Consider the following 12,905-nt stretch of genomic DNA (forward strand, 5'->3'; position numbering starts at 1 on the left):
AATAACTAAAACTTAGAATTACGAAATTTAAAAAAGCCACGTGTTTGAGAGATAATGTTTATTAATAACAATGCGGTTATAGTTTGTATAAAAGCGTTGTGGTGGTCACTTATAATCATTCTGTTGTGAATCTTCAGTAGAACAATTCAAACATGTCTACCTTTGCCTTCATTCTCCTCTGCGTGCAGGCCTGCCTCATCCACGTGAGTATACAGTACATATTATTAATTAATAATTAATAAAAATAAAACACATGAAATACTATTCTTAGTAGTTAATATAGGCATCTACGTATTTATAAATAATCTTGTTTCTCGTTCCAGAATGCGTACAGCGCATGCCTTGGCACTGGCTACTATGGCGCCGGTCTCGGCTACGGCTACGGCGGTCTCGGTTGTGGAGGATGCGGTGTAGGCGGCATTGGTTACGCCGGTTTGGGTTATGATGGCTTCGGTTACGGCGGACTTGGCTACGGCGGCCTTGGTTACGGCGGCCTTGGTTATGGCGGTTGGGGCTATGGTGTCGGTTACGACGGTATTGGTGCTGGTTACGGTGGTGCCGGTGTTGGTAACGTAGCTGTGGCCGGTGAGCTGCCCGTGGCTGGTACCACCGCCGTCGCTGGACAGGTGCCCATCATCGGCGCTGTCGGTTTCGCCGGTGACGCTCTTGCCGCTGGTTCTGTCTCCATCGCCGGTCGTTGCGGCTGTGGCTGCGGAGGACCCTATGTCTACTGAAGACAATAGTCGACAAATGAAATTGTAATTACTACAATGAATTAAAAAAACAAAATAAACAAAAAATACATCATTTTGTAGTTTCCTTTAAATTCAATTATTTTAAATTGAATACGATAAATACGCCATTGTACAGTTTTCTCTGTTAATTTAAAATATAGCACGAATGGTTTTAAATATGTGTAGGTACATGAATGGCAAAATAAGGATTAACGAACAACAGATATTAGGCTGTAGCAAGCTGACAATATTTTGTGAATCATTTTCAATAAAGGAGTAGTTTTTTATAATGGTGTTACGCGATACCTCAGTTGTATGTAAATCCATTTCACAAATTGTTTGTGTTGTGTTTATTGTAGCTTAATAGTGTTCCCATATAAAATTATTTGGGTTTGTATCTTCGACTTCGAAGGAATTTGTCAAAATTACATGTAGGAACACAAAGTAGCTAACTATGATCAAGGATATTCTGTACCTAACTGGTCTTGACCTATAAATTATTAGAAAAGAACTTTTGATGACAGAGCACGATCGTGTTGACTGGGTTATAAATGTATCAACGATGTTTTCTGTTGGGTTGTGTTGGCTCTATTTCTTACTAAAACTAGAAACTTTTAACGATAAATTAAACTGAATTCAAAAACCATTAAAATCCAAAAAAAATATTTAGAACTGTACGGGTGGATTTTTGGGAATCCCCATTAAGGGCAGCTACCTTAACCGCTAAAGCCATAAAAACTTTCTTCGAATCTGTCCATATTTTTTTAGTAGAATATCGGTATTCATAGAATTTATTAGAAATGTACAGTCAGCAAGGAAATGAGCAATCTATGCAATAACTTTTATTGATGTCAAAAATCCATCCTGTATATTAGTTACTAATTTTGGAGTCGGTGCCTTGTTGAAATTACTAGCTAACCTACATAAATATACGAATATATTATACCTCGTAATAATGACAATGTAAATATAATATATTATTGTATTATATACAATAGCAGCGGTAGCCTAGGTAGTTGTGGAACGGACTGCCGAGACGAATGTCCGCAGGTTCAAATCCTAAAGGCACACACCTCTGACTTTTCTAAAAAAATTATGTGGCTATTCATTGTGAATTATCGCTTGCTTTAACGGCTTTAAGAATTTTGGAGGTCTGTAAAGCCTACCAATCCGCACTAGGCCAGCGTGGTGGACTAAGGCCTAATCCCTCTCAGTAGTAGAGGAGGCCAGTGACCAATAGTGTGACATTATATAATACAGGGTTGATATTATTCTATTATTATTATATTATAACAACATTAAGTATATTATGCAATATTGTGAGCAACGGAGTGACGTAAATTGAAAGTTGTTATTATAAAAATCTTGTTAGACTTTCCTTCATATCTGATTTTTCAGGCCTTTCATTTTAAAGTCGTGTACATTAAATTAGCAGTTGTTAGCGGCTTCGTTCGCGTGAATAGCTTTTCCCAATACAAAGGTCCCTGAATAAATGTACTGATCTATAGCACTATGTATTTAAAATATTCGATTTAAATCTTCTATTATTTCCTACGCGTAAAATTTACCGAGTTAAAAAGCCCATGTATGATTCCCAGTTTACATCCATAGATTTTCCCGAACATCCGTATGTATAATAGAAGTTAGATAAGATGATCTGTTTAAACCTGCCTATATTACATACGTACAGTCAGCAACAGAAGTCGTTGAACATAATTTGTTTCCAATATTTTCTAATCATTATCATTTACCATAAGTTACTGATTAATTTAAATACAAAAAAAACTTGTCATAATTGAACTACAAAAGTAGTTGAAAGTCGTCAAACTATTAACTGCTAAACATTACTAGCGACAATTTTTTATGATCTGTAATAAATATAAATGTGGCTGAAATTAGCAAATTATTTGTTTTATATACAAGCTTTCTTTCCTATTCGTTAAATTGAACCCATGAAGCTTCAAGACACCAATCTCGCGAAGCGCAGCGCCCCGCGTTTTTTACTATCAAAACATTGCCAAATAAATACAACAGTCCAGAATATCAATTAAATTGTTATTTTATAACATACTAGCTTTGGCTCGCAACTCCGCCCGCGTGAAAAGTTATTCAAAGATAAAAGTCGTGATTTTTATTTACCCTGGATAGAAAGTAGCGTATAGGGCTTAAAAGTAATGTAGCTTCCTATTAGTGAAATATTTTCAAAATCGGTTAAATAGTTCCTGTGTTTAGCGCATTCAAACAAACAAACACTTCAGGTTTATAGAATAGTATATATTGAAGTTAATAACCAGAATTATAAATTTTTAAGTGTGGACAAAACATCATAATATATTAGACAGTAATATTATAACATTAATAGGAATAGGTTAGTTACATTTTAAACATCCTATTTATAGATACATTATAGAGCACTGGCCGGTTTAAGAAACAAATGTGTAAATTCAAAATTATTCTGGCAGGAGATTCTCCTCGAAGAATTCAACGTAAACGTCAGTTTCTTTTTCATATTTTTTTCAGCCAATCCTTTACTTTGGAAAAAATAAATAGCCCACCATCCTGGGCCGTCCGTCATATTGGCTTTAGAAGGACGTCACTTAGCTAACCATGCATTATCATCCAAACTCAATGTATATCCAATATTTTATCCCAATAGGTTGAGGAAAAAATCGCTTAAAAATCATTTGCAAGATTTGACCCAAACATACATACATGCACGCACATACATGCGTACATACGCAGATGCATAAATATATACAAACTTTGCAACGTAAATAAAAGCTTGTAATTAAACAAAACGATGTTAAAAAAGTAATGGTGTAAGTATCTTGTACTAGCTTTTGCACGCGGCTCCGCCCGCGTTATAAAGTTTTTCAGGCTAAAGTTTTCCGTTATAAAAGTAGTAGTTTCCCGGGAGCCTATGTTCTTCCCAGGGTCTCAAACTGTCTCCATACCAAATTTCATCTTAATACGTTGGGTAGTTTTTGAGTTTAACACGTTCAGGCAGACAGATGCAGCGGGGAACTTTGTTTTATAATATATTTTTGAAGAACTTTTTAAGGGGAACGATCCCGTCATACATCATTGTTGCATAACTTTAACCGTTTACGTAGCGCACGCAACGGAAGCTCTCAAAACTATTACATTTTCCCTGTTTTTACAACATGTTTCATTACTGCTCCGCTCCTATTGGTCATAACGTGATGATATATAGCGTATAGCACTCCACAAACAAAGGGTTATCCAACACAAAAATATTATTTCAGTTTGAACCGGTAGTTCCTGAGATTAGCGCGTTCAAACAAACAAACAAACTATTCAGCTTTATATAATAGTATAGAAGTATAGAATGAGATTCATCAACTAATGCATTGTCAAGTTATAAAACTCACAAATAAAATGTTTAGCGACTTGTGTTTTGTAACATTGAAATGATAACCTTAATCTGTAATCTTCTTTGGTAAGTGATTTATAGTCCGTTTCAATGTTCAGGTGTTTTGTAAATTAGTATTTGTTCATCGACTTTTGTTGCTGACCGTACTAGGCAATGCTCGCGGCTTCGCCCGCCATAAAATCATTTCCTGCTGCAAAAGTCCCGAAAACATAGCGATCCAAAGCGTCATTTTATACGGCGCTATCGCCATCTATTAAAATAATCTGATTAAAATGTCACATGGGTGCAAATTAACGGAATAAACAGTAGTCTACGTATTAATCAGGACATGGTCTATCCGTGTGCAAAATTTCATCCAAAGCTGGTTTTGCATTTACTTCTGACAAACATCGAACCGTCGAACATCCAAACATTTTCACAAACCTTTGCATAATATTACTTATATTATAAAATCTTGCTTTTAGTAAAAAAAAAATAGTTCCTCACCAATGGAAAATTTAGAGATGTTAACATTTTATTTTATATTTTAAAATAATAAGTTTTTAAATATTTAAATTATTAAAACCAAAGACGTGCATTTCTATCGTTTATTCGTTGTACTTTGCTGAATATGTCGTTTGGTCATTACCATTCTTTTGAAATAAGTTTTGAAGTTTCAGTACAAGGCACCGCATCCGCAACCGCAGCCTCGAGCGCCGTAGCCGAGTCCGAGTCCGTAGCCACCGAATCCAGCACCGTAACCGAAACCAGCGCCGATGGGACCCTCACCGGTGATACCGACGGCGCCGTCACCACAACCGTACGAGACGGCGCCTGCACCGGCGGTGGGGAACACGCCGTCCACAGCCACGGTACCCAGGAAGGGCAGGTTTCCGCCGACAGCCACAGCACCCTCGTACACGTTCTCGGAAGCCACAGCGAGACCGACAGGGGCAATAGCAGAGCCAGTAGAGACACCGAGACCACCTCCATAGGCAGCTCCGAGGCCAGTGCCGTAGCCGAGGCCACCGTAACCTAGGCCACCACAGCCTAGACCGCCATAGCCTAGACCGCCGTAGCCATAACCATCGTAACCCAGTCCGGCGTAGCCCAGACCACCGTAGCCCAAGCCAAAGCCTCCGAGACAGCTACTTACAGCGCTCTAAAAAGTAAAAAAAATATGTGTTTTATTTTACGGCATTTAAATTCAAACAATAAAAATTATTAATGTTATGTTACAGAATAATATTATGACTTTTAATCATGTTTATCCACATTAAATATCTATATCTATACTATTATATAAAGCTGAAGAGTTTGTTTGTTTGTTTGAACGCGCTAATCTCAGGAACTACCGGTCCAAACCGAAAAAATATTTTTGCGTTGGATAGCCCTTTGTTCGTGGAGTGCTATAGGCTATATATCATCACGCTATATTCAATAGGAGCGGGGCAGTAATGGCTAATCTCAGGAATTACCGATTCGATCTGAAAAAATATTTTTGGGTTAAATAGTCCTTTGTTTGTGGAGTGCTCAAAGTCATATATCATCACGCTATAACCAATAGGAGCGGAGCAGTAATGGCTAATCTCAGGAACTACCGGTTTGAACTGAAAACATCTTTTTGTGTTGGATAGCCCTTTGTTCCTGGAGTGCTATAGGCTATATATATATCATCACGCTATGACCAATAGGAGCGGAGCAGTAATGAAACATGTTGCAAAAACGGGAAAATTATAAGTTTTGAGAGCTTCCGTTGCCTGCGCTGCGTAAACGGTTAAAGTTATGCAACAATGATGTATGATGGGATTGTTCCACTTTAAAAGTTCTAAAAATATATTATAAAACAAAGTCCCCCGCTGCATCTGTTTGTCTGAACGTGTTAAACTCAAAAACTACCCAACGTATGAAGATGAAATTTGGTATGGAGACAGTTTGAGACCCTGGGAAGAACATAGGCTCCCGGGAAACTACTACTTTTATAACGGAAAACTTTAGCCTGAAAAACTTTATAACGCGGGCGGAGCCGCGGGCAAAAGCTAGTTTTAAATAAGATTTAAAATTATACATACATAAATGAGTTAATAGATTTGCCATCACAAAATTGCAATGCTTACTGTTCTTACCTGAACCAAGAGAGCGGAAGCGCAGAAGACGAGCACAGCTTTAGCGGACATGTTTGTGTACTGATGATGTTCCTCCGGAAGCAGCAACCAGAATGATTTTTTTTCTTTTTCATGCAGTTATATATTAAATCATGAGCAATAGAGTGCATTGTCTCATGTCCCCTAGAGTTACGAAACTTCCGACCTTGTTCGTCCATTGAAAGATACGACGATAAATAATCTGCAGCGAGTATTCGATGCCTAATGGCGCGTACGTGCAACACATGATTTATAACACAAAATTAATAACTAAAACTTAGTTACGAAATTTATAAAAAGCCACGTGTTTGAGAGATAATGTTTATTAATAACAATGCGGTTATAGTTTGTATAAAAGCGTTGTGGTTGTCACTTATAATCATTCTGTTGTGAATCTTCAGTAGAACAATTCAAACATGTCTACCTTCGCTTTCCTTCTCCTCTGCGTGCAGGCCTGCCTCATCCACGTGAGTATAAATTACGTGTTGTGCTAATTAGATTCATAAATTATAATAAAATATATTAAAGTATTATAAAAAATAAACATATGTACCTACATATTTATAAATAATCTTGTTTCTCGTTCCAGAATGCGTACAGCGCATGCCTTGGCACTGGCTACTATGGTGCCGGTCTCGGCTACGGCTACGGCGGTCTCGGTTGTGGAGGATGCGGTGTAGGCGGCATTGGTTACGCCGGTTATGATGGCTTCGGTTACGGCGGACTTGGCTACGGCGGCCTTGGTTATGGCGGTTGGGGCTATGGTGTCGGTTACGACGGTATTGGTGCTGGTTACGGCGGTGCCGGTGTTGGCAACGTAGCTGTGGCCGGTGAGCTGCCCGTGGCTGGTACTACCGCCGTCGCTGGTCAGGTGCCCATCATCGGCGCTGTCGGTTTCGCCGGTGACGCTCTCGCCGCTGGTTCTGTCTCCATTGCCGGTCGTTGCGGCTGTGGTTGCGGAGGACCCTATCTCTACTGAAGATAATAGTCGACAAATGAAATTGTAATTACTACAATGAATTAACAAACGGAAATATACAAAAAATACACCATTTTGTAGTTTCCTTTAAATTAAATTATTTTACACTGAATACGCTAAATGCGTCATTGTACATTTTTCTCTTTTAATTTAAGATACAGAACAAATGGTTTTAAATATTTGTAGGAACATGAATGTCAAAATAAGGATTAACGAACAACAGGAATTAGACTGTGCTACAGTCTAAGCTGACAATATTTTATGAATCATTTTCAATAAAGGAGTTTTTATATTGGTCTTTCGCAATATCGCCGCCAGTTATAAATCGATTTCAAAAATTCTGTTTGTATTGTGTTTTGCATAGCTCCATTGTGTTCCCATATAAATTTATTTGGGTTTGAATTTTCGATTTCGAAGGTACAGCAAGGAATTTGTCACTACACAGGAAATAAATATGGGATAAGATATTGTTTGTTTTATAACAGTTCTAAATGAGGTAGGTAGCTGACTATGATCAAGGATATTCTGTACCTAATTAGTCATGACCTATAAATGATTAGGCAAGAACTTTTGATGACAGAGCACGAGCGTGTTGATTGGGTTATAAATGTATCAATGATGTTTTCTGTTGGGTTCTGTTGTCTCTATTTCTTATTAAAACTAGAAACTTCTTCTTTCTTCTTCTTCGTTAATAAAACCAAAGACGTGCATTTCTATCGTTTATTCGTAGTACTTTGCTGAATATGTTGTTTGGTCATTACCATTCTTTTGAAATAAGTTTGGAAGTTTCAGTACAAGGCACCGCACCCGCAGCCGCAGCCTCGAGCGCCGTAGCCGAGTCCGAGTCCGTAGCCACCGAATCCAGCGCCGTAACCGAAACCAGCGCCGATGGGACCCTCACCGGTGATACCGACGGCGCCGTCACCACAACCGTACGAGACAGCGCCAGCACCGGCGGTGTCGAACAGACCGTCCACGGCCACGGTACCCAGGAATGGCAGGTTTCCGCCGACAGCCACAGCACCCTCGTACACGTTCTCAGAAGCCACAGCGAGACCGACAGGGGCAATAGCAGAGCCAGTAGAGACGCCGAGACCGCCTCCATAGGCAGCTCCGAGGCCAGTGCCATAGCCGAGGCCGCCGTAGCCTAGACCACCGTAGCCTAGGCCACCACAGCCTACACCGCCATAGCCTAAACCGCCGTAGCCGAAACCATCGTAACCCAGTCCGGCGTAGCCCAGACCCCCGTACCCCAAGCCAAAGCCTCCGAGACAGCTGCTTACAGCACTCTAGAGCGCAAAAAAATATGTGTTTTATTTTAGGGCATTTAGATTTAAACAATAAAAAATATTAATGTTCTAGGACAGAATAATATTATGACTTAATAATTTTTATCCACATCAAATATTTAAAATAAGATTTAAAATTATACATACATAAATGAGTTAATAGATTTGCCATCACAAAATTACAATGTTTACTGTTCTTACCTGGACCAAGAGTGCGGAAGCGCAGAAGACGAGCACAGCTTTAGCGGTCATGTTTGTATACTGATGATGTTCCTCCGGAAGCGGCAACCAGAATGTCTCTATTGCGTCTTCATGCAGTTATATATTAAATCATGAGCAATAGAGTGCATTGTTCCATGTACCCTAGTGTTACGAAACTTCTGACCTTGTTTGTCCATTGAAAGATACGACGATAAATAATCGAGTATTCGATGTCTAATGGCGCGTACGTGCAACACATGATTTATAACAAAAAACAAATATCTAAAACTTAGAATTACGAAATTTAAAAAAGCCACGTGTTTGAGAGATAATGTTTATTAATAACAATGCGGTTATAGTTTGTATAAAAGCGTTGTGGTGGTCACTTATAATCATTCTGTTGTGAAACTTCAGTAGAACAATTCAAACATGTCTACCTTTGCCTTCATTCTCCTCTGCGTGCAGGCCTGCCTCATCCACGTGAGTATACAGTACATATTATTAGTTAATAATTAATAAAAATAAAACACATGAAATACTATTCTTAGTAGTTAATATAGGCATCTACGTATTTATAAATAATCTTGTTTCTCGTTCCAGAATGCGTACAGCGCATGCCTTGGCACTGGCTACTATGGCGCCGGTCTCGGCTACGGCTACGGCGGTCTCGGTTGTGGAGGATGCGGTGTAGGCGGCATTGGTTACGCCGGTTTGGGTTATGATGGCTTCGGTTACGGCGGCCTTGGTTATGGCGGTTGGGGCTATGGTGTCGGTTACGACGGTATTGGTGCTGGTTACGGCGGTGCCGGTGTTGGTAACGTGGCTGTGGCTGGTGAGCTGCCCGTGGCTGGTACTACCGCCGTCGCCGGTCAGGTGCCAATCATCGGCGCTGTCGGTTTCGCCGGTGACGCTCTCGCCGCTGGTTCTGTCTCCATCGCTGGTCGTTGCGGCTGTGGCTGCGGAGGACCCTATGTCTACTGAAGATAATAGACGACAAATGAAATTGTAATTACTACAATGAATTAACAAACCGAAATATACAAAAAATTACATCATTTTGTAATTTCCTTTAAATTAAATTATTTTAAATTGAATACGATAACTACGCCATTTTACAGTTTTCTCTGTTAATTTAAGATATAGCACGAATGGTTTTAAATATTTGTAGGCACATGAAAGTCAAAATGAGGATTAACGAACAACAGGTAGACTGTAGCAAGCTGACAATGTTTTGTGAATCATTTTCAATAAAGGAGTAGTTTTTTATAATGGTGTTACGCGATACCTCAGTTGTATGTAAATCCATTTCACAAATTGTTTGTGTTTTGTTTTTCATAGCTTCATTGTGTTCCCTTATAAATTTATTTAGGTTTGAATCAATTCCAAGGTACAGCAAGGAATTCATCAAAATTACACAGGAAATGTTCATATGAGATGAGTTATTGTTTGTTTTATAACATTTATCAATGAGGTAGGTAGCTAACTATAATCAAGGATATTCTCTACCTAACTTTTGATGACAGAGCACGAACGTGTTGATTGGGTTATCATGTATCAATTTTGTTTACTGTTAGGTTCTGTTGGCTCTATTTGGGGCCGTTCAAGTATTACGTAACGCAATTTGGGAGAGGGGGTCTTCTAAAATGTTACGTAGCGTTACAGGGCGGGAGGGCGGTTCAAAAATCTTCAAAATTGCGTTACGTAATACTTCAACGGCCCCTTTCTTACTAAAACTAGAAACTTCTTAACGTTAAATCAAACTGAATTCGAAAAGACTAAAATCCAAAAAAAATATTTAGAACTGTACAGAGTGGATTTTGGGAATCCCCAGTAAGGGCAGCTACCTTAACCGCTAAAGCCATAAAAAACTTTCTTCGAATCTGTCCATATTTTTAGTAGAATATCGGTATTCATAGAATTTATTAGAAATTTTCAGTCAGCAAGGAAATGAGCAATCTATGCAATAACTTTTATTGATGTCAAAAATCCATCCTGTATATTAGTTACTAATTTTGGAGTCGGTGCCTTGTTGAAATTGCTAGCTAACCTACATAAATATACGAATATATTATACCTCGTAATAATGACAATGTAAATATAATATATTATTGTATTATATGGGTGAATTTCAACAGGTCCATAAAAATCTTCATTTCCATGGACTTTTTTATCTTTTAAGTTGTTTAAAAAATATTTCGAGTTTATTAAAGTTTTTTGATAATGTATGTATTATTGCTTAATATCCAGCAGAAAACTTAAAAAACTAACGAGATATACCAGATTAAAAATTTGGTGCCACGGAAATGAAACAAGCGTCCACAGCAATGAAAAGTCTGTGCCATGGGAATGAAAGAACCAATCCACGGAAATCTCGTCGCTTTTGTTCGGCCAATCTTTTCCACTCCTTACTCTCCTCTTCAGATAATTTTGGCTTAGGCATCTTGGCATCCTAAAAATAAACAAATCATTATTAAAATCAGACTCTTGTATGTGTGTGTGTGGACGAGTGTTTGCGCATGTGTGTGAGTGTATATACGTGTGATGGAGTACCAAATGTTACGTCATTTTGTATGTTTAGTTGACTGTAGATAAAAAACTCAAAGTCTATCTTTAAGCTTTTATCGTATTGCAGAGGGTAAACTTAACGAGTTCTGTACTGTCAGTTTTCTATACTAGCTATATAGGTAAGATGTTTTCTTTGCCTAATTATATGTTGGCGATGAAAACATAAGTCACGGTAATGAAACTAAATTGTGTTACTAGGCATGGCGATGAAAAAATTCATTGTAGTGTCTTTTTCATTGCCATAGCAAATTTTGGCCACGGAAACCGTGGCAATGAAGGCACGGCGATGAAAATCAAGGCAAAAATGTAACATAACAAAAACGATTAATTATTCGAAGTAATAAACACTTCACAAATAAACATAAGAGAAACGGCGTTCTATCGAATGCTTAATCCAGAGGACAAACTTTTTCAAATAGAAGTTATACCTATCCACGGCGATGAAATAAAAAATGTCCAGTAATATACAAACGGAATACTTACATTTATTGCTCGAAAACGCAAGCATGTGCGTACCTACATCCTTTCACGTCGAGCACTTAGGCGGCACTATATACAATGTTTAGCGCACAGCGAGGAGGGACGCATATCGTTAGATAAAACGATATTCTTAAATATGTTTAGACAACGGCGATGAAAGGTAGTTCTAGGACAAATGCATTTTTATTAACCATTCGTTGTATTATTTAAGTATTTGAATAAATGTATTCCGTAACAATACTTTAACTATTCACGTATCAAAAAAAAATCGATTTTAATATAAATAACCAATAGATTTTTATCAATGAGATATAATATACATAAAGGTTACGTGTGGACAAACACGGCAATGAAAGATTTCGAGATTTAACTTTTTTTTGAAGTACCTGCTAATCCTATTAATAAAATATTTTGTGCTACACATAGATTACTATTTCACCTAATCAGAAAAAATGCTAGAAAATTTTATCTATGTTTTTATTACCGATTTCATCGATGCCACGGTCTCGGAAATTCACCCATATACAATAGCAGCGGTAGCCTAGGTAGTTGTGGAACGGACTGCCGAGACGAATGTCCGCAGGTTCAAATCATAAAGGCACACACCTCTGACTTTTCTAAAAAAATTACGTGGGTATTCATTGTGAATTATCGCTTGCTTTAACGGTGAAGGAAAACATCGTGAAGAAACCTGCAAACTTGAAAAGCTCTCTATAAAATTTTGAAGGTCTGTAAAGTCTACCGATCCGCACTAGACCAGCGTGGTGGACTAAGGCCTAATCCCTCTCAGTAGTAGAGGAGGCCCGTGCCCAGTAGTGTGACATTATATAATACAGGGTTGATATTATTCTATTATTATTATATTATAAAAACATTAAGTATATTATGCAATATTGTGTGCAACGGAGTGACATAAATTGAAAGATATTATTATAAAAATCTAGTTAGACTTTCCTTCATATCTGATTTTTCAGGCTTTTCATTTTAAAGTTGTGTATATTAAACCAGGAGTTGCTAGCGGCTTCTTTCGCGTGAATAGCTTTTCCCAATACAAAGGTCCCTGAATAAATGTACTGATCTATAGCACTATGTATTTAAAATATCAGATTTAAATCTTCTATTATTTTCTACGCGTAAATT

The 12,905-nt window shown here is 38.1% G+C and overlaps 5 protein-coding genes across 5 annotated transcripts; 3 read left to right on the top strand and 2 right to left on the bottom strand.

Moving 5' to 3' along the window:
- The first annotated feature begins 83 nt into the window (after positions 1-83).
- LOC119191536 (chorion class A protein PC292-like) lies at positions 84-807 on the top strand. Its single transcript, XM_037445427.1, has 2 exons — positions 84-203; positions 324-807. The coding sequence occupies exons 1-2, from the start codon at positions 153-155 to the stop codon at positions 732-734; spliced, it is 462 nt and encodes a 153-aa protein (XP_037301324.1). The 5' UTR covers positions 84-152; the 3' UTR covers positions 735-807.
- A 3,894-nt stretch (positions 808-4,701) lies between these two features.
- On the bottom strand, positions 4,702-6,311 carry LOC119191535 (chorion class B protein M2410-like). Its single transcript, XM_037445426.1, has 2 exons — positions 6,234-6,311; positions 4,702-5,269 (listed from the first exon to the last, which is right to left on the bottom strand). The coding sequence occupies exons 1-2, from the start codon at positions 6,282-6,284 to the stop codon at positions 4,784-4,786; spliced, it is 537 nt and encodes a 178-aa protein (XP_037301323.1). The 5' UTR covers positions 6,285-6,311; the 3' UTR covers positions 4,702-4,783.
- A 296-nt stretch (positions 6,312-6,607) lies between these two features.
- LOC119191530 (chorion class CA protein ERA.1-like) lies at positions 6,608-7,303 on the top strand. The gene is made up of 2 exons (XM_037445421.1): positions 6,608-6,718; positions 6,841-7,303. Exons 1-2 carry the CDS (start codon positions 6,668-6,670, stop codon positions 7,228-7,230), a joined length of 441 nt encoding a protein of 146 aa, XP_037301318.1. The 5' UTR covers positions 6,608-6,667; the 3' UTR covers positions 7,231-7,303.
- A 505-nt stretch (positions 7,304-7,808) lies between these two features.
- LOC115456451 (chorion class B protein B.L1-like) lies at positions 7,809-8,800 on the bottom strand. Its single transcript, XM_030185532.2, has 2 exons — positions 8,721-8,800; positions 7,809-8,519 (listed from the first exon to the last, which is right to left on the bottom strand). Exons 1-2 carry the CDS (start codon positions 8,769-8,771, stop codon positions 8,019-8,021), a joined length of 552 nt encoding a protein of 183 aa, XP_030041392.2. The 5' UTR covers positions 8,772-8,800; the 3' UTR covers positions 7,809-8,018.
- A 289-nt stretch (positions 8,801-9,089) lies between these two features.
- On the top strand, positions 9,090-10,285 carry LOC115439766 (chorion class A protein PC292). The gene is made up of 2 exons (XM_030163750.2): positions 9,090-9,200; positions 9,321-10,285. Exons 1-2 carry the CDS (start codon positions 9,150-9,152, stop codon positions 9,699-9,701), a joined length of 432 nt encoding a protein of 143 aa, XP_030019610.2. The 5' UTR covers positions 9,090-9,149; the 3' UTR covers positions 9,702-10,285.
- Positions 10,286-12,905: the final 2,620 nt, after the last annotated feature.

Source organism: Manduca sexta, unplaced genomic scaffold (genome assembly GCF_014839805.1).
Source record: "Manduca sexta isolate Smith_Timp_Sample1 unplaced genomic scaffold, JHU_Msex_v1.0 HiC_scaffold_1626, whole genome shotgun sequence".
Classification (NCBI taxonomy): domain Eukaryota; kingdom Metazoa; phylum Arthropoda; class Insecta; order Lepidoptera; family Sphingidae; genus Manduca; species Manduca sexta.